Source organism: Pristis pectinata, chromosome 8 (genome assembly GCF_009764475.1).
Source record: "Pristis pectinata isolate sPriPec2 chromosome 8, sPriPec2.1.pri, whole genome shotgun sequence".
NCBI lineage: Eukaryota > Metazoa > Chordata > Chondrichthyes > Rhinopristiformes > Pristidae > Pristis > Pristis pectinata.
This window is the reverse complement of record NC_067412.1, coordinates 18,368,632-18,390,243: the sequence shown is the minus strand read 5'-3', so window position 1 is coordinate 18,390,243 and position 21,612 is coordinate 18,368,632. Positions and strand designations below refer to the sequence as shown.

The following is a 21,612-nucleotide window of genomic DNA, read 5'->3' as shown; positions in this document are numbered from 1 at the left end:
AATGCACCAGTCATCCAGACATGATGTGGTTACATATTATTAATTTTGCAAGAGTGACAAGTTAACCAAGTATTCTGCCCACTCGCCTCTTCCATCTTTTATATGGCTCAAAGTGCGTCATGCTCAATGGCTAATGAAGTACTTCCGAAGTACAATTGCTTATTATTACAAATTAAAATGCCAGCCAATACAATACAAGCTCCAAAAAATAACAAAGAAATAATAAACAGTCTATGTTGGCTGAGAGATAAATGATGGCCATGAAACAGGAAAATTCCCTTGCTTTTTGTTTTGAATGTCCTTAAGTGTTCATTCACATCTACCTAAGAAGGTACATAGAGGATTAGTTCAAAAGGACAGCAGAGACTATTGCACTACACCACACTAGTGTCTGCTTGCCACCCCTGTCTTTCTTGGACATAGAAGTTGCAAAGGTAGATGTTAGTGCATGTGGTTGGGGGGTGGGGGCGGGGTGTGCGTGGCTTGCAGAATGTGGGGTGAGGATTACCAGGGGGATTGAAGGAGGGGAAATGTTGAGGTGGGGAGGAGTTGAAGATAGGATGAATGTAGGGGAGGAGTGTGTGTGTGTGTGTGTGGGGGGGGGGGGGCATTTGTGCACCCATCCCTCCCCATATGTGCATGTGCTAATGTTCACACAATGGAGGTTGGTCCATGACAACTTGGAGCCCTGCCACGGGACCAAGAGCCAGCCAGCCCTGTCAAGCCTGCTTTTGTTCCAGCCTTCACCATTTGAGCTGCAGTGAGCAAATGACACTCACATAAGTGCACATTCAAGGGCTGACTTCCAAGTCATTGTCGACTCCTTCAATGAGGCATACGACAGAATCAATCTTATATTAAATATCCTCAAACAAAAGTCTTCCGCTGGCCTGCGCCTGCAAAATAATGGCTTTTGGCAAAAATATCCATAACAAGACCTCTTTCTGTATGTTGGGGACCATCTCACAGTGAAAACAGATGTCAGTGAGAAAATTCATCGTCAGCTCCAGCACACCAGCACACACTTTGGCCATCTGAGGAAAAGAATGGTAATAGATCAAGATCTTAAGCCCAGCTCAAACTTTATGGTCTGCCAGGCAGCAGTGATCTCTGCCTCCTCCACATTTCAGAGATGAGGATTACCTACAGTAGGCACCTCAGAGCATTGGAGAGATAAGACCTACACTGTTTCTGGAAAATCCACCAATTCACTTGCAAGATAAGTGATTGCAGCTCAGCGTCCTCTCTCAAGCCAATACACCAGCACACAGGCTCTAATTACTTGGCTGGCTCCAATGGACAGGCCTCATCATTCATGTGCTCGACATCAGACCCACAAATTAGGCAACCTCCTCCGAGTTCTGTCATGGCAGAAGATGACCAGGAGGACAGAGCTTGGAGGGGTTGCCTAATTTGTTACTCAAGAATGTTTCAGATCCTTGTCGAAAATTGTGAAATATTCTTGCCAACTTGTGGGAGCTCCCTAGCCCAAAGCCGCTACAAATGGAAAAGGAGTATTCCAGAAAGCACTGAGAACCTTCTCTTCAAGGACACACAGGAAGGAGCCTGGTGAAAACAGCAGAAGGAGCACAGCATCTCCCATAGTACCCGGTCTGCCCTGTCCATTATATCCTGCCCCAGATGTGGCAGAGACTGTGGATCCCACTCAGGCTGCACCCTGCCTTGTCCTGAGATTGGATGTAACCTGCCTTATCCTGATTGTGGTTGGTCCATCTCCCAGTATTCTGCCCCGTCCCAGGCATGGATGGTCTGATGTATTCTGCCCTGCCTCAGGAGTGGACAGTCCAGTGTATTCTGCCCCATCCCAGAAGTGTGTGATCCAGTGTATTCTACCCTGTCCCTGGAGTGTTTGGTCTGACGTATTCTGCCGTGTTCTGAACTTTGTTTATCCCAACTGCTGACATCTTGCCCCAAGTGCAGACTGTAACAGCAAGTAAAGGAGACATCAAATCTGATTAAAGAACTTTATTAAGCCAAAATGGGGTGTGCAGCATGAATAATGCACACTTATAACAAAGTTATACTTCCCAAGATGCTGGCCTGAAACACTTCATCCAATTCCCTTCCACCCATTCCAAGTGAAGTTGAGGAGGGAAGGCTATGATAGAAACAAATTCATCTCATTTGAGCTATTACACTAAATGGAAAATTCTGGACAGTAATGCTGGTTTGTGCAGTTTGGCTCCCAATGAAGGGTAATTCACTCCGTGCAGCTGTGAGCTCAGCCCATGCCATCCCTATTTCATCACGGCCTTCTTTAAGTAAATTCTAGTTACATGTAAAGAGACTACTTAATCTGACCTCATATAATCCAAATAAGCAGACACTCTGGAAACAGGATAGGAAACAAATAGCCAAAAAAAGGCTCATTTTAATTTTGGTTAATCACTTAATGAAGGGTGGATCTACACAGGACCGAAAATATTTTTATTTTCCTTGCAACAGGGAAAATTCATCCGCATCAATTTTGATGTCACTGGCTATATCGTTGGAGCAAACATCGATACCTGTATCCTTTTCTATGTTTTAAGGTAACGCAATCCCGATCATAGTGCCAACTTGCAAATACAGGAGTATGGTCATCTAATTAATTGTGTGTGCTCAGTTTTCCTCGGGCAAACTCACAGTGATCTTAACTTCTGTGTCTGAGGAAATTGGTATGGAACAGAGAAGAAAATGGAAAAACCTTTACTCTCTTTGGGTTTTAGTACAGATAGTTTTAGTGTAAGTAACTTTGGTATTAGTAGGTTTATGAAAATAGTTTTATACTAGTTTTCATACTTCCAATTTCTCTTCCTATGAAAACAGAAATCACTGATAGGTTTGTGTAATGGTAGTTTGGCTTCTATTGCTTACCAGCACCAATAGGGCTGAATTTTCAGGCTGAATTTGGTTTTAGTCAGGCGATGTGTTAAAACTTTAAACCCAACACCAGCCCACCTATTTCCAGATTTAAATGAGACAGGATAGCATGGGAGGTGAGGGTGGGCAGGCAGACTACCTGCCTCCATGGACAGAGATGGATATGTCTGTGTTTTAATGATGGACTCACAGCTGTAGGTTTAACCCTGGCTAGGCGGATAGTCCAGCCCTTGGGAAACCCAGCAGCCGAAGGAAGGTAAGGACAACTTAGGGAGATGTTATGTATCTTTACGGCATTGCTTAAAGACCAGGAAGAGCAAGAGGGCATTCCTCGTGGCCAATACCAATTCTCTAGCTTTGTATTTGGCACACCTCATACAAGGACTCCTGGAGTCAGGGATCGAAGTCCACCCCTCCACGTTTCCAGTAGCAGCAGTGGATTCCCTACCTGATCCTGAGACTTGCTCCAGTGTACTCATCACCCTCTTGGAAGCTACTTCACTGTCCAGCTGCCTGCCAGTAAAGATCCTGGTAAATGAAGAAAAGTACAACACTCCACAGGATATATGGTAAACCTGTCTCATGTTCATGTATCCCATCCAAAATTCCAGATTCCCACTCATTGTCATTGCACTCTACTCCTGTCAAGATCAGAGCTATGAATGGCCTGTTAAGTGACGGGTATGCTGCCTAAGGAACTTGCTCTTTTACAGGGATGAAACAAGTAGAGCAATGTATTCTATTAGATGTTGTTCAGGATCTCCTGCATCAAACCAGAAAACTGGCTTGGATGTGAGTAAAGGCCGGATAGGGAGCAGACAATTATTTCCACCAGTTACCCTGTTTTGGTGTCCATCGACTGCAGGAGAAACCCACTAGAGATCAAGGCTTCCTCAAGGACATAGTGATGGTGACTGTTCTGTAGGAAGAGCTACAGGGTCAGTCATTGGGAATACTGCTGCCTTCCCTGGCTGTATTAGCTGTTTCACTGCTGGTTCTTTCCAACTGAGAATATTGCGGTGCCAAGCCACAACTTACAGTCTGGAGTTCTATTTGATAGGATCACTAACAAAAAGAAGAGCAATTAAAAAGATGGTGTCAACAAAAGAAACAACATGAAAGAGTTGAGATAAAATGCACTTTTATGACAAAATAGGACTCATCCATTCATAATCCCATTTCAAATGAAGGACAGTACATATACCTTGTCCATCAAATATATTCTTGTGACACACTTGCCTTTGTTTTGCAGAATATGCTCCTATTTCAAATATGGTTTATAATGTTTGACTCATCACCACTGATGAAATTCTGCCCTTTTCACGGAGCATGCTGACTGGGAACTCTGTGAGTTGATGCACTATGACTTCTCAGTACAAAATACAAAATCTAGCTTTATATGTGCCTCTATATGTAACACTGTAGAAGTAAAATATTCCTTCCAGAGCAGAACAATGATATGATCATGCAACTTAAGGAATCATTTAATTTGAATCAATCATTGCTTCATGGAGAAAGACAAGAACAAATCAGTCTTCAAATATAGTCATGAGCTATTTTAAAGAAAGCTTTTGTGTGTGAGAAACATCTCTCAATCACTCTATATAAAGCAATTATACAGGTCCTGGCCTCTGTTCAACTTTTGAGAATAGTTTTTTGATAAATTTTTGTCCAGGAAATGACTTTATGAAGATGTGAAAAACAGACTGCAGAGAAAAAGCGTCCAACTGTGGGAACATGATGCATTTTCATTACCAAGAAACCCTCATGTAAAAATAACTAGCCATTTGGTGTAACAGACCCATCCTGGAGTTCTTGTTCTTTACTGGTACATGAGTCAGACCAAGTCAAATAGTCAGGCTACTGCCTGAATTTTAACTCATGGTGGATTTGGGGGAGGGGTATGGGGTGAGTGAAAAGCTGGGTCCCGGAAAAATGTTAGGTCTTTGTCCTCATTTATGTAAGTGAGATCAAAACTGGATCTCTAACCCAAGAGGAGTCACTGCCTGGCAGATGGGCTGAAGACAGAACCTAAGTAGCTGATTCACCACCAGGGATCCAGATAAATGATCATCAATACAAGGCAAACCTATAAGAAGATTCCACGAGCAGAATCTCCAGTGAGGAAGAGTAGAGGTAGTGAGGGGAGGCCTAAGGCTTAACTGTGGTCCAGCAGTTGAGGGGAGGTGGGAATGAGGGAGAAAAAAAATTGTATGTATCCTAGTGACAGCAATCCTGTACAATAGTTGGTTCAGATCAGCATTATAGTTTTAGTTCACATCCAGTTCCAATTTACATATTTTAATCCTAGGTGTAACATAGGGAACACAAAGGCTACAAATAAACTGCAGAGGTGGTGGAGAAGCAGACACACAAACATATTTCCTTATTTCCTGAGGATCTGTCTCTTCCCCTTGAAGTGGTTATGTTCCAGTCCATTCCTCGAACAAGAGCCAGAGGCTGTCAATTACACCCTGTCCCTTGACAGTATCTGGAAACATGAAGTCAGTTTCATCATGGTCAGTTAGCCAAGGATTTCTTTTTCTTTTTATGAAGCTCAAATTCAGACGTGGTTCTCTAGTTTAAAGATTTTTCAGGATCATGGTCTTAAAAATCAATAACTCATATTTAGAGGTGATTTTTTTAACATTAAAAAATACCATTTGCTATGTAGAGGTACAAAGGATACATTGGAGACACCAATTCAAAGAACAGGAAGAAAGAAAAAAGTTTTATCATTTAAGGAGAGGGAGTAGGCAGAGGGAATCCAGAGAATAGGCTGAAAGTATCGAATGCATGGCTGGCAAAAGTGTGGCATTTGACTGGTCAGTGGTGAGGTAAGGGGGTGCACAAGAAATCAGAATAAGAAGGTAATTCATCTGGAGTTAGTGCTTGAAAAAGGGTAGAGCAAGGTCAGTGAGGGCTGGTGTGATGGTGAGTGGTACTGGGTGTAAGATAGGATATTGGCTGCAGAGTTTGGCTAAACTGGAATATAAACAGAACACGTGGGTACTCCTGAGACACAAAAAATTCTGCAGATGCACTTCTGATGAAAGGTCATCAATCTGAAACATTAACTCTGCTTCTCCCTCTACAGATGCTGCCTGACCTGCTGAATATTTCCCACATCTTCTGTTTTATTTTGAGATTTCCATCATCTTCTGTTTTTGATTTGAATGAGTTGGGGTTTAGAGGATGGACAATGAAACCTTGGCCAGGAGAGCATTGCGATTGTTGGATCTGGGCACATTGAGGAATGAAAGTGAGCTACAGCGGGAGATGGGTAGATGTGAGCTGATGTTGTGGAGTTGGATGTAAGCATTTTTTCTGCTGGATATGGGACCAAAACCCAGCCTGGTTTCAAATAACTTTTGAGGACTCTCCGTGGAATCTCCATGAAGGGAAGTTGAGCTTGTCAGGGGTGGCCCAAGGGTTTGTTGTGGACAAGCAAGTGCACCCAGATGTGGAAAAGAGGGGACAGTGGAGGAGAAGAATCATATGCACCCGAGGTGTCAAAATTAACATAAATCTTGTATGGAATTAACTTCTCCAAATCCACACTGTGGTTTTAGTTCATGTCCACTTCCAATTTACATATCTATGTTCCTCCTGAGATAATGGTCAGCAAGGGGTAGGAGTTAATGATGTTGGTATACGGTTTAACGTCAGCTAGTGAAGTCCCCTTCCATCACTGCTAGATCCAACTAACAATCTCCTGCCAAATGAACCACCCTCTACTGTTTGAACTTACACCTTTGCAAATCAATTACTTCACTTAATCCAAGATCTAGCTGGAAGAAGTTATGGCTGATTCATAAAAAGAGGTTAGCTGAGCAATTTGACAGTGCAGAAGCAGTAGAGAGCTGGTAGAGAGGTGGAATTGAGAGCCATCAAAATAAAACTGACTCAATGCTTCCAGATGCTTCATCAAAGGACTGTCCCGCTGTGATTATCTACCCTTTATCCTCTGTTGATTACCAGTATAGAGAGAAAAGGATGCTTCATTGGGGAGGCAAGTTGGCACAGAAGGACAAGATGTTAATAGCAATGCTCTGGCTATGACCAATAGATGAGAATGAAACCAATCAAGAACAGCCCCACTGAGGCAGAGAAATGGAATTGAAGAAGGATAGTGAGAAGGCCCGAGGGTGAGGAAGGTTAGTGTACCATTGTTACAGACATGGCAATCCAGAGGTGCTTCAATGTTCTAGAAAGGACTGAAACCTGACTGGAAAGATTTGAAACCATTAGAAGAGGTGCTCATGGATGTGGGAGGTGACATGTACAATGACACTTTCTGATACTAACCCCATACCCCTGGAATCCCTTAATATCTTAAAATCTATTGGACCTGTGAATGTACTAGGCAGCTGCTCCATGGCTGTCTTGGGTAGAGAATTTCAAAAATTCAGTGTCTTCTGGGTAAAGAAACAGGACAATGCATCAGAAAAAAACAGTCAATGATCCTTCTTCAGCATTCTGATAAAGGTACATCGAGCTGAAACATTAATTCAATTTCTCCCTCCGTTAATGCTGCCTGACCCGAGTGTTTTCTCATTTTTTGTCTTTGTTCTGAGATTTCCAACATCCTACACATGTTTGCTCTGATTAGTGGAACATATCCTCTCTTGGGATTAGAAGGAAAAAGAGGTGTGTTCATAAAAGCATGGAAAATTCTTAAAGTTTGTAAAAGCTTCTATAAATAAAGCCAGAAAATGATAGAAATCCTTGCAATGTCAAGCAGCATCTGGGCCAGAGAAACTGAGCTAATATTTTGGATTGATGACCTTTCAAAGGTTCCACACAACTTGGAAACAATTCTGTAGACAGCTGCAATTTTGGAAAAATAGAAAGCACCAAGTACTTGTAGAATTATTCCACTAACCTGAAGGAAGAAACTTGCAACTAAACTGTTGAAAATCCCTTTAAATAGCACTAGTGGGAGAATAGGCAGTGGGGGGTGGGATGCTGTAGACAGGATGTGTACACTGTCATGCAATAACACAGGATGTTAACTCCAAAATGGCACCACTGGTGTCAAGTCAATATTGCAGCTGATTTGGTGTCATGATCTGTCTGCTCTGTGTGGTCGACTTTCACTGCATACTTGGCGCTCTCACAGTTGTGGCATCGGGCACTGCTTACAGTTGTGAACTACCAGCATTCACCCACGTAAATGGTAAATGCTGGCAGACAACACACTCCGTGGCAGAGCACAAACTTGCTGGAATTCCCCAGGACTCACTCTGGGGAATCTCCTGGAGCAGGGTCTGCCAGCCCAGTTATTTGAATGGGGATTTTGCAGCTGTGGGGAGAACAGTTAAGAATAAGGTAAGTTGCTTTATTTTTACTGCAGATGCAAATGATTAATATTGTTATCCATTTCAAAGTACTTCAAGTTTTTCAGGTGAGCTTTTTTTTTAAATTTTGATGTTTTTTAATTCAGTTCACGTTTCATCCAGGAATTAATACCAGAAAAGGGATTATTTATCAATGAGCAAAAAATTAATTTGCTGACTTAACTGAAACAAACAGACTTGCTTGAGAAATCACGTGCTATTCGGCAGGCCTTGGAAGAAAGGACTTTCCACATTTTCTACTACCTTCTCACTGGGGCTGGAACAAAGATGAGAGGTACGGTAAACCATTACACTTGGTTCAGGCCGCATTCGGTGCTCCAAGGGGCTGGTATGTGACTGACTCCCTTGTTTCCAATTGATAGAGGATCTACTGTTGGAATCATTCAGCAACTACAGGTTCTTGTCTAATGGCCACGTCCCCATTCCCGGGCAGGACGATAAAGACATGTTTGAGGAAACCTCCGAAGCCATGACTATTATGGGATTTTCAAGTGAAGAACAGACCTGTAAGTCTCATTTGAGTTTTCGGGTTTTCTGAATTCAACCACTGCTCGATGGTTAAAAATGTAGACTTTAAACAATAGAAGTAATGGAGGTTCAACATGGAGAGTCTGCAGGTGCCAAAATCCAGAGCAAAAATCAAACTGCTGGAGGAACTCAGCAAGTCCTGCAGCATCTGTGGAGGCAGAGGGATGTTCGACGTTTCGGGTCGAGACCCTGCATCGGGAGCAGGTCCCTGTTCATCCGCAGATGCTGCTTGACCTGCTGACTTCCTCTGATAATTTGTTTTAGCCACCTGGTCAACCTGACTCGCTTTCTCCAAATAAGGAAAGCCAGGCAAGCTGAACCCTTGACACATGACACGCATTCATGGTCTGGAATAGGCTCCAAGTGATGAGTAGGCCTCTGCTGGTGTATCATTGAGGCTCTGCCGTATATCAGCCTAATGGCTTTTGACAGCTATTCAAATAGTTTTAAATTATTAAAAGAAATAAAATAATATGTTTAAGGCTCATTAGAATACTAACAATAATTAAAAAGATTAAACTGAAAGAAAATATCAAGCACGTGAATGGAGCCGTCAACTACACACCAGCCCTCTCTGGCATAAAGCTGAGGCTGGATTCAAAGTGCATCTTGGCCCTCTTCAGCTCATTGCTGCTGAGCTGCTGGGCTTAGCGGTGAGTCCAGAGAGGGAGCAGACAGTCAAATGCATCTTTCACCATGAGTGTTCATAAATCCATATCGGGCTAAGTTGTGGATGACAAATAGCCAGAGGTTACACCTTGCTGTGGCTCTCTCACCACCTACACCAACCCAATTACGATCCCTCTAATTATTCAACCAACCCTTAAGATCCTGATTTCACCTTACCCCAGCACTTGGCCTCTCTCCACATAACACCCACCTTCTCCTCCCCAACATTGCACATTTTTATGAGAATTTTCCAGGGCAGTCCCTCACACAAAGTGTGCCCAATGTGTGCGTCCTTGTAACATTCCTTTCCAGGCCAACGTTTATAAAAGAAGTTAAAAATAATGTTTATTTTACTCTTTTAAGCTTATTTTCACTTATAACAACTCTTAATATGTATATCCAAATCATTATAATGCAGATTTGAAACATGTTAGAAATATTGGGGCAGATTGTCCTGGACTCAACCTGTTTCCCAGACACAGTGTCCACAGTACCTGTCCATTCTGACCTACTCCCCCAACATAGAGTGCTAGATAAACTGAACCCCCTGAGTCAAAGGAACTCCAGGCACAAGTAGGCCGAAGGTGCCCATCTCCACACTCCAGAACAGGGCAGCATCGTGGCGCAGCTAGTAGAGCTGCTGCCTCACAACTCTAGTGACCTGGGTTCGATCCTGACCTCTGAAGCTGTCTGTGTGGAGTTTGCATGTCCTCCCTATGACTGTGTAGGTTTCCTCCAGGTGCTCCAGTTTTCCCCCCCATCCCAAAGTCATGCAGATCGGTAGGTCGATTGCACACTGTAAATTGCCCCTAAGTGTGCAGGTGAGGTAGAATCTGAGGGAGATGATGGGAAAGTGGGGAGAATAAAATGGGATCAATGTGGGATTAGTGTAAATGGGTGCATGATGGTCAGCACAGATGAGGTGGGCCGAAGGGCCTGTTTCCATGCTTTATGACTCTTTAATTCTAACACCCTATGGCTTATGAGGAACTTACATACAATATATTGCAGCAAAACTGTAAATATGTTAGATCATACCGGGGCAGTGGAGCCATCTGTCATTCTGCAACTTTGAATAATATAGTTTTATATTCTCATTTTTCTCCCTTCACATCCCCTTCAGCTGGTATTGAAATAGTTCCCAAATGCATATTCACCAATATAGGCCCATATGGGGTAAAGCCCATGATGTACCCACTTAAACAGGAGTTACTGCTGATTCCTCCCCCTTTACAATTTGTTAAAATTTCATCAATTTTTATAGTGCAGCATTCTATTAAAGCAGTCCTTTCTCGAGTGTTATTGTACTAACAAATCCAGTTACCATCATGGAAGGCTGCACCAGGATAGCTTGGTCATGAAGACTTAGACGCCTTGTTAAAAATGAGCTGTTGGACTCTAACATGTTAAAGGCATGAGGTATTATTGCATGCGTCAAGGCAGAATGTCCATAAATGGTGTTTGATAGAAAGAATCACCAGCCAAAGTGCATCAACTTATCGTTTGTCAAATAGTGCGTTTGTCACTTGGCTCAGCGATTGGAAAGAATGCCAAAGCAAAGCGAACATGCAGAGATTTAAAGCTGTAACGAGTTTTATGTCTGCATGAGGCAACCTAAAGGGCAAAAATCAGTATTATCTCTTTGGGGATGCAATCTACAGTGGAAGCTCATCTTCTACTATAAATTACAAACAGATGCAGTTTTAATATTTAAAAACTTCCAGCACTTGAGACTGTCAGCAAACAGAACAGCAAGCAAATGTCAGATAGTTTCAGACACAACTTAAATCTCTCAAGGTTTGGAGCTATGACCCCTGTAAGTGCTGCAAGCTGTAAACCAAGTATGAAAGATGGTATATTGTTACTGTGCTGTTGATTAAATTCTAAATTTTGTTGGGGTAGGGATTCGGCATGTTCTTCCAGAAATCAGCGCGTCAGGGCTCAGAATTAGAAACACAAGCACAAGACAACATAATTCAGCAACAGACACAAATGTGGTTCTGATCATTACCAATCCTGTCACTGACCTGACCTTTCGAGACTGAAATATCATGCTTTCATAATGGATCAAGGCCATAAAATTGTTCAAACCATCATTAAATCCAAGTACAATTAAACTAAATTATGTAAAAAGGATCAGTGAGGAAATCTGTTTATATCATTCTCTCCACGTATCTGGTGTCTCTCCAAGTGAAGATGATTAGAAATTAGTCCTCGTTAAGGGGTTTTGTTTGCATTTGCAGCAGTACAGGACAGGGCTCTGTCCATTGCATCTTTCTCAGTGGTAGAATTTTTGATTTTGCTGGTAGTTTGGTGATGAGCTTAAGTGATACAGTTGCTTCTTCTGGTCATATTTATGCCTACAAATTATGAGCTTTCCTCTAAATAATGTTACAGGCAAGTCCAAAAACCCCTTTTCAACAAATTTGTTTAAGAAAGCAGAGTCCTCCTGGGTTTTTAACTTGCTGTCGTGCATGATTTGGCAGCAGGCTGGAGAAATAAGTTCAAATCCAAACAAAGTGATGGGAAATAAGTGGATTGTTTATATTATAGTGAGTTACAACCCTGCTGGTGCTGATTTCCATCTTCTCACGTTTCCAGCTATATTGAGGATTGTTTCATCTGTGTTGCAACTTGGTAACATTTGTTTCAAAAAGGAGCGGAACACTGACCAGGCGTCAATGCCCGACAATACAGGTACGTCTTTACACCAGCTCTTTTACCCCATGAAGCAGAAGTGGAACAATCATGACAATAGCCAGTTCTGTGATTTCTTCCTGCAGTTGCACAGAAGGTGTGCCACTTGTTGGGTATGAATGTGACCGACTTCACCAGGGCGATCCTGAGTCCTCGGATTAAAGTCGGACGTGATTACGTTCAGAAAGCCCAGACCAAGGAGCAGGTTAGGTTTTCAAGATCCTTCTTTGTGACATTTTCCATATTTCAGACAAAACTGTCTGACTGTAATAACCATGCAGACAGAATTCTGCATTACATTAAAACAGAAAATGCTGGAAATACTCAGTTGGCCAGGTAACAACTATGAGGAGAGAACCAATGTAATATCAAGGGTTGCCAACCATCTCGGAATTCTCAGGAATCTCTAGATATTAAAGATTAATCTGTCGAACACTGTTGTCAACCATGTCACCCATGTTCCAGAGCTCCACTGAGACAAAGGTTGTGAACACTGAATTTTGAAATAAGGAATAAGATGGAATTATATAGCATCATATCTATGCAATCTAATTTCTATGATAAGTAAAACATGATAAAAAACAGAGAAACACAATTAAAGTTATAAAGTCCATGATTTTCATTCCTTGTCCTCCGTATGTCTGACCCAGTAACTCATGGAGGTCCCCATTGCTGCCTAGTGGTGTCCAATGATGCACAATGTATATCTAGACACCACTTCTGAGATCTTGAGTGGCACACATGTGGTCTGAGCAGTATGAGGGCCACTGTGCTGAAGTAAACTTCCAACCTCTCAAGGTGGACACCTTGCTGAGTTTCCTTCAAGCCACCCAATCACCTCTCTCACAGCAGTGACCTTCCACCCCTCCCAAGCTTGCAACCCTCATCTGCTACCCACAAACTCATGATTGTAACTCTGAACAATGAAAACATACCCACCCAATCACATTACCCAACCAATAGCCTGATCACATCACTGGTCTCAACTACAGCCATTCTTCAACATCCAAATGCAGCCCCCAATTTAACTACTCCACCTCCAACCAGCTGCTGCATCCCCACCCCAATGAACACTTGGAGACATCCCTTGCCCTATTCTCCCCCCAACAACCATGACCCAAACACATCTAATTACCAACTAGATCTTTGACTTTTCCTTCCTCCACAACCTCTGATCCCTAATATCCCTGGACCTTCACCCAGACCCTGGTCTAAACTGAGCAGGTCTCCTTCGTGTACTCCACACCGAAGTGCATGCCAGAAAGATCTTACCTTCTAGGGCCGATTCAGCAGGGCATGAGGCCTTAAGTGCCTTTGTTCATTTCTTCTGATCACTTTTGTTCATTATCAAACCAGACAGTTACGAAGAAAGTACTGTTTATACAGATGAGGACTTGAAGGCAGGAAAGTCATGTGAAAAATTCTCCAGTAATATATCCAACTAGAAGTGGCAAACTATTGTGTAACCTTTCTATATATCTAAAAATCATAAATGAAAATAACATAAAAACAGCTTGTAGTTTGAAACAGGATAGAGTTGCTCTTCTGTCACAATTAACATTCACCAGTATGATTTTTTTGTGAGTTTCTTTGGTAGAATAGTTAATTTAGTAAAAGCAGTTGCCTGCAAGTCACAAGTGCAGACTTCCTGCCATGTGCTAGGACCACAACTGGTTACTGGGTTTCCTTGTCCCAGTCCTGATGCAGACTTTTGACCAGAAACATCGACAATTCCTTTCCTCCCATAGATGCTGCTTGACCCGCTGAGTTCCTCCAACAGATTGTTTGTTGCTCCACAACTGGTTAATATTTATGAGAAGGTGCTAAAAGAAGTCCCTTCAAATTCTGAAGTACAGCCAAAGTAAGGTGTAGCATTTTGCTGTTCAACTTTAAGAGTATCTGGTCACACAGATTAAAGTCTGTCTACTAATGAAATATTCCAGACACATGACAGCTGTGTCCTTAAAGGTGTCTAAGGTCAGGAGATGGCTCTGCTATTTGATTCAGAACACCATGACAATCATAAAAATTAAATGAAAATGATGCTTGGAATTACAATACAACTTTAAATATCTGAATAAAGTCACATTAAAAAAAGGTTTTTTTTATTGTTTGTACAGATATGTGATCAGGCTTTCTGGATTTAAAATTCTACAGCAGAAAAATTACCTCCTTAAATTCTCAATTGTTTCCTGCACAGGCGGACTTTGCTGTGGAAGCTTTGGCCAAGGCAATGTATGAACGTTTGTTTCGCTGGCTGCTCATTCGTATCAACAAAGCTCTGGACAGGACGAAGAGACAGGGCTCCACGTTCCTTGGAATTCTCGACATCGCTGGTTTTGAGATATTTGTGGTAATTAGTAGTCAAATAAGCAGCTTTTATTTACAATCGTAGTGAGCCTAGTTTCCAAGTGTCTAACTATTATGGCAATCTAATACAAGGGCAAATCTATGTTTTAATGGGACACCAACCAGGTACAGAAATTATTGCTCCATTAAAGCCTCAACAACAATTCACTAAAAGTGAAACACAATACCAAAGTTAGACACCTCAATCTTGAATGGAAAGACTTGGTAGAGTTCTGTAGTCAAAAGAACTTTTCAGCTAAATAAAGTTCATTCCCTTAGTTGACCAATAGTAGCTCTCCTTTCTTGTAGTTCATCATTCTGATTTCAAGAGACAGCAGAGATACTGGATTTCATCAAGGAAGTTTTAGGTACATCTTTGAATCTTTTCCTCTGTCTGCCTGGTGCTCTCTTCCCTTGGCAGAGCTCAGAACAGATTGCCTGCTTCAGGAATCTGGTATCAGGAATGTGAACAATATAGCTTGCCCAATGGAGCCCCATACTAACCAGCAGAGAAACAGCAGGCATGGCATCAAAGTCTGCCTTTGTTGTTTTAGGAGCAGAATGAATATTCTTAGCAGGTTAAATAATTTGAGATAAACATAAAGCTGGAGTACAAAAAAACAATTAAGCCAATTTCTGCCAGAACCTCAATGCAAGATCAGCAGATATCTCAGATTGATCTCAAATATCACCAGGCTAAGCACTGGAGCCCCCCAGGCCTGCGTGCTCAGTCCACAGCTGTTCACACTGCTGACCCACGACTATTCTGCAAACTCAAGCTCCAACCATATCATCAAGTTTGCTGATGATACAACAGTGGTGGGCCTCATCAGCAGGAACGATGAAACAGCTTACAGAGGGGAGGCGGCGAGGCTGGCGGATTGGTGCTCAGTCAACTCCTTGAACATGGACAAAACAAGGGAGATGATTGTGGATTTTAGAAAGGCCCAGGCTGACCACTCACCCCTGTGCATCAATGGCACCATTGTACAGAGAGTCAGCTGCTATAAGTTCTTGGGAATACATATAGCAGACGACCTGTCCTGGTCAACAAACATCTCCTCCCTCGCTAAGAAGGCACAGCAACATCTCCACTTTTTACGGAGGCTGAAGCGAGCAAACCTGCCCTCCCCCACCCTTACCACATTCTACAGGGGTACCATTGAGAGTGTCCTGACCAGCTGCATCTCTGCCTGGTACGTTAACTGTAACATCTCTGACCATAAGTCTTTGCAAAGAATTGCAAGTACAGCGGGAAAGATCATTGGAGTACCTCTTCCCTCCATCCTGGATATCTACAACACACGATGCACACGCAAGGTCTGCAGAATCATAGGTGACTCTTCTCATCCCTCCCATGCCCTATTTGTCCCACTGCCATCTGACAAGCAGTACCGGAGCATCCGGGCCAGAACTAATAGACTGTAGAACTAATAGACTGTACAACAGTTATTTTCCCCAGGCTGTCAGGCTCCTGAATACCCTGGGGACAGTTTCAGACAAATGCCGTGTCAAAAGCCCTGGTTTGCACAACGGCGTATAAGAACTTTGGCTGCTGCTGAACATGTTTATACAATTAGTGCAACACACTGAGTTCTGTATTTTCTTTGTCCAACTCAGTTTTGCACTAATTCTGCACTAAATTTGTATTCTGTATATACCGTTTTTTGCACTATTTGTACTTGCACAATTTTTTTTGTCTGCATTTATTGTATGTCCTCTGTTGTATGTATGTCCTCTGTTGTGTGAGTCTGGGGAAAACGACATTTCATTCCTCCATGTGTTTTTATAGCATATGGGTGAATGACAATAAAGTAACTTGAACTTGAGATTCACCACAACAGCACATTAGACTGAAATGGAAGCTGGTGTTTCTCCATGACTTTGCCAAGTTCCTGTCATAGCTATGGTGGGAAATTGGGAGAAAATCACATACTTTGCTCCCAAATTGTAATTCCTTTGTAGGATGGTAGGAATTTCTAGTGGATACTGAAAAAATGTTAATACTACTACTAAACTGAGTTTTATCAAATTCATTGCTTATACAACAAATCTTCCAAATCTGTTTGCACTCCTGTGTATTTTCCCCATTTACAGTTGCCATTATAAATGAAAGGACAACACCTTGGGGTCATGGAGCTGAGTTAATTGGTAGAAGGATTAAAAGAGAGCTAAGGAAAGATCTGGTGGTCTGCAACTCAATGTCTGAAATTGGGATGGAGGCTGAAATGCTTAGCACATTTAAGAAGTAACCAGATGACCAATGGAAGAGACGTGAACTACAAGCTCTGGACCAACAGCTGGGAAACGGCATTGATACATTGAGCTAACTGGGCTCCTCTATCCTGTACATTTTCATGATTCTCTGACAATTCTGTATTAGTGATGTGTTTATTTAGAAGGACAATTGGGAGTTTTTACAACATTTGCAGTTGAATGACTTTTAAGTAATGTAGATAAAGCCAATGCAATATTAAGAACAATGTTGAAGTACTCTTTTACAATCAATGCTGCTTTTTTGTTTTTATAGGACAATTCTTTTGAACAACTCTGCATCAACTACACCAATGAAAAGCTACAACAGTTGTTCAACCACACTATGTTCATCCTGGAGCAGGAAGAGTACCAGAGAGAGGGTATTGAATGGAATTTCATTGACTTTGGTCTGGATCTGCAACCCTGCATAGAACTAATTGAAAGAGTGGTAAGGAACGTAAAACAAAGGCCTTCACTCTGTCATTAGTTAAGGAGCTGTATATGTTGATACTGCTGTTATTAAGAAATATATGTTGTCAATGTTTAGATCTTGAGAGAACTATGGATGAATCAGGGCCTCCCACCCATCTTAATTTATCCATCCATAGAGGTCCCCATTGTTTCCTTAATGATTCCTGGATATTTGTCTCCAGGACTCTGTCTAGAAGTTAATTTCATATGTTTATCGCTCTGTTGAAGTATATTTTGGTATCAGTCCTAACATGATTGTTTGCTGGTATGAATCAATGCCCTTTTGTAAAACATATAATAGTTTAATTTAAAGTGATATGCCAAGCTAATTTACCTTTTCATCAACAATTTTACAGCCCTCATTCAGACCATTGGTATTGGTTTATTATTGTCACTTGTACCGAGGTACAGTGAAAAACTTGTCTTGCATACCATTCGTACAGATCAATTCATTACACAGTGCATTGAGGTAGTACAGGGTAAAAACAATAACAGAATACAGAGTAAAGTGTCACAGCTACAGAGGAAGTGCATTGCAGGTAGACAACAAGGTGCAAGTCACAACAAGGTGGATTAAGAGGTCAAGAGTCCATCTCATCATATAAGGGAAGTTCAATAGTCTTATCACCGTGGGATAGAAGCTGTCCTTAAGCCTGGTGGTATGTGCCCTCAGGGTCCTGTATCTTCTGCCTGATGGGAGAGGAGAGAAGAGAGAATGTCCTGGGTGGTTGGGGTCTTTGATTATGCTGGCTGCTTCACCAAGACAGCGTGAGGTATAGACAGAGTCCAAGGAGGGGAGGCTGGTTTCCATGATGCGCTGGGCTGTGTCCACAACTCTCTGTAGTTTCTTGCCCAATAAAGCAAATGATTGAACACAATTCTTGTCCTTTTTATACTTCACCTGGTCAATAAACTGATGCACAGGAAATGTTAACAGTGATTTTCATGCTTTGTTAGTTATTATCTTAATTTTTTTTATTTTCTGGTTTCCAGACTGGCCCCCCAGGTATTCTTGCTTTGCTGGATGAAGAATGCTGGTTCCCTAAGGCTACAGACAAGTCATTTGTGGAGAAAGTTGTTCAGGAACTAGGTAACCACACAAAATTTGCCAAACCCAAACAACTGAAGGACAAAGGCGACTTCTGTATTGTTCATTATGCTGGCAAGGTAGGAACCAGGTACCCAACACCTCAAGATTGAAAGAGTATATCAACAACTTTTCAAAATCTGACCTATGAAATGTGTGCAAGTAAAAATTGTGCTATATAATAATGTGTGGATGATGAATTTTAGAACAGTCATTGCAGGCAGGAAACAGTTGTAATGGCTGATAATGAGTTGTAAGAGCTTGGTGACTTTTGATTGTCAAAGACAGTAAAGCTCATCAAAACAAATAGCTTTGAAAAATCCATTTAAGCTTTTAGATGCTGGAATGTAGAATCTGAATTGAACTTTCTATAATTTTCCTCTGTTCATAATACTTCATACAACCATGATTTGCCCAAGTAAGAACCTTTTGTTCTGTAATTGAGTAGAGCTGCTGTCAACCATTTTTCTGATTCCTACGAATGAGTCTGTGGTTCTGGTAAATGCTCATTCCAGATGAAATAAACAATTCTAAAAATATTTTGGAGCCATTCTGAGGATCTGTTTATGCAACAATTTCAGGAAATGATGCTTTCCAAAATGTATTAATTAAGAACAGCCCAAAGAGTCAAGTAGACATAGTGGAACAAATCAATAAACTCTAAGATGTCAAAGGTCTTATTCTTCAGGTCCCCTACAATGCGGGAAACTGGCTGACCAAAAACATGGATCCGTTAAATGATAACGTTGCCACACTGCTGAACCAGTCATCTGATAAGTATGTAGCAGAATTGTGGAAAGATGGTGAGAACATTACTAATAATGTATTAACCACTTTTTAATATGTGTTCACATGGTTATCAAAATAGAGAATGTCAGTGCTGGGCATTGCAATGCCCTCTATTGCAGACAGTGTGCATAGCACAGAGTCTTGTTCTACAAAGTACTGCTTTCACAGTGTACCAAACACAGGACTTTGGTAAATGAGGGATTGGAGTGAGAGAGAGTGAGAGAGAGTGAGAGATTTACTAGTTGTAGAAGGTTTGAACTAGCTTGGCAAGGAAATGGGAGCTGAGAAATTCAGGAGGGAGAAAAGGAAATATGGAAATGGAAGATTGAAAACCAGTGAGAGAATTTGGAAAGCAGCACAAACAAAAAAAGATAGATTTAAAAAATGAAGTCTGGCTGCCCTTTATGGTATATTGCTGAATATAAGGAGTTCAGGGAATGAAGCAGTCAATGTAAATGATCTAAAGGGCTCAACTTCCCTAAATTTAATTCTGGTCAACAAGAGAGACTTGAGGAAGGGGATGGGGGTGAGGAGTGTGGCAAGCTTTTCCTAGGTGGAAAGAGCATCAGTGGGAGAGCATTTTTTTGTATTGATCAAATAATTCAATTATATTTAGCATAGCCATGGAATGGGACAAAGGTAAATTAGGAGCAAGGTTCAAACTTGGGACAAGACCAATATTAATGGACTGAGAATTATCAGAAGTAGCAAAACAACTACTCAAAGGAGAACATTCAAGACTGGGATTCATAGGATTTGGGGTAAAGACAGAAAGGGTGGGGCTGCCCTATCTTGAACCCACTGTATGAAAAGGCTCATTGAGGGTAAGAGAAGGAAGAAAAGGAAGTGTGTGCACAAAATGAAACCTTGATATGGCAGAAAACCAAGAAAAGTATAGAAAGGAAGTTAAAAACAAAATTAGGAAAGCAAAGATCCAAAAAAAAATTGGCACATAAAATCAAAGAAAAATCATAAATTTGATATAAGTATGTCAAGTGCAAGTGGATAACTAAGGCCTACTGGGGACCAAAAAGGTAACCCATTTTGTGGAATGGGAAGATGTGGATAGGTTCTTACTAAATATTTCTTACTGAAGAGTGTGACATATTGGACAAGCTAAACAGAGTAAGAGAGGGATTTAGCATCTTTAAAAGTGGATAAATTGCCAGGCCAGGTTGAAATATATAGCAGGCTATTAGTGGAAACTTGCAGAAGTCCTGGTCATTGTGTTCAATCGACCCTGGCTACTGAAGTAGTCCCAGATAATTGAAGGAATGCTAACATTGCACTATCATTTAAAAGGGGAGGCCAGTTAAAATATTAGACAAATTATTGGAATCAACTCTATGGGATAGTATAAACTTCATTTAGAGAAGCACAGATTAGTTAACATAGTTTTATTTTGGGAAAGTCATGTCTGACTAATTCGATTATATTGTTTGAGGTGGTAACAAGGAAGGTTGATGATGGTGGTGTGTTTAATCCATTCAGTGAGGATTCTTTGAAAGACTTGATTAAATCCCACACAGCAGGTTGGTCAAAAATGTAAAAATCCACAGTATCCAAGCGAGAATGGCAAATTGGATCCAAAATTGACAAGAACCAAATAAAAACAGGAATGCTGGAGAACTCAGGCAGTGAAGTAGGATCCATGGAAAGAGAAACCAGTTACCATCTCACATCAGTGACCCTTCCTCAGAAGTATGGGAGAGTGGAGGATTTACAATTTTCAAAGCAGAACTTCAGGGAGGAGTGAGGTGCAAGACAAAAGCCTATACGGAGATGAGTTAGGACTGATCAGGTGGTAAGGAGCATGAGTACTGACTGTTAGGGAGGCAATTTATATAAACAAGGTGAGAAAGGGACATGAACATGATCATGGGAAATGATGAAAGAATAGTTTACCTGAAGTTGTAAAATTCGGCATTCACTCCAGTGAGTGCCTAGACAGAAGATCTGTTGTTCTTCGAGTTACATTGTGCCTCACTATGGCAGAGGAGGAGACCAAAGACAGACAGATTAGAATGGGCATGGAATTGAGGGTTAAATTGGCCTGCAAAAGGAAGCTCCAGAAACCTCGCAGAGTGAGCACAGGTGCTCTGAAAAGTGATCACCTGATCTGCATTTGGTTTCTCCAGTGCAGAGGAGGCCACATTGTGGACACATAATGCAGTAGACTAGATTGGAAGAAGAACAAGTGAGTCACTGCTTCACCCAGAATGAATGTTTGGGTACCTGGATGGTGGGAAGAGAAGAGATGAGTGAATTGGTGTTGGGTCTCCTCTGGTTGCACGGGAAGGTGCAATGGGACAGTGTAGCTAGGGCCCATGCAAATTCCCAGAGCTATACCTTTAATCTGGAGAAGGTGAGTGGAATCAAAGGAGAAAGTGTTGAGTGCAAGGATAAGTTCTGGCAATCAACATCATTGGCAGACTGCAGGCTGAAGTGAGAGATTATCAATCTCTCCTTTACAGAAAGCCAATTCTCATAATGTTAGTAGAGTCAATGGCTAATAAAGTGGCT

General features: G+C 41.6%; 1 protein-coding gene across 2 annotated transcripts in view; it reads left to right on the top strand.

Annotated features, from left to right (window-relative positions):
* The window catches only part of myh11b (myosin, heavy chain 11b, smooth muscle), a 125,076-nt gene that overhangs the window by 61,240 nt on the left and 42,224 nt on the right, over positions 1-21,612 (top strand). For both annotated transcript variants that reach the window (XM_052022574.1, XM_052022575.1), the window contains exons 7-15: positions 2,467-2,530; positions 8,419-8,517; positions 8,606-8,749; positions 12,042-12,137; positions 12,224-12,342; positions 14,338-14,490; positions 17,017-17,190; positions 18,207-18,380; positions 18,989-19,103. In XM_052022574.1, the coding sequence (XP_051878534.1) occupies positions 2,467-2,530; positions 8,419-8,517; positions 8,606-8,749; positions 12,042-12,137; positions 12,224-12,342; positions 14,338-14,490; positions 17,017-17,190; positions 18,207-18,380; positions 18,989-19,103 (1,138 nt within the window). The remainder of the gene's footprint in view (positions 1-2,466; positions 2,531-8,418; positions 8,518-8,605; positions 8,750-12,041; positions 12,138-12,223; positions 12,343-14,337; positions 14,491-17,016; positions 17,191-18,206; positions 18,381-18,988; positions 19,104-21,612) is intronic.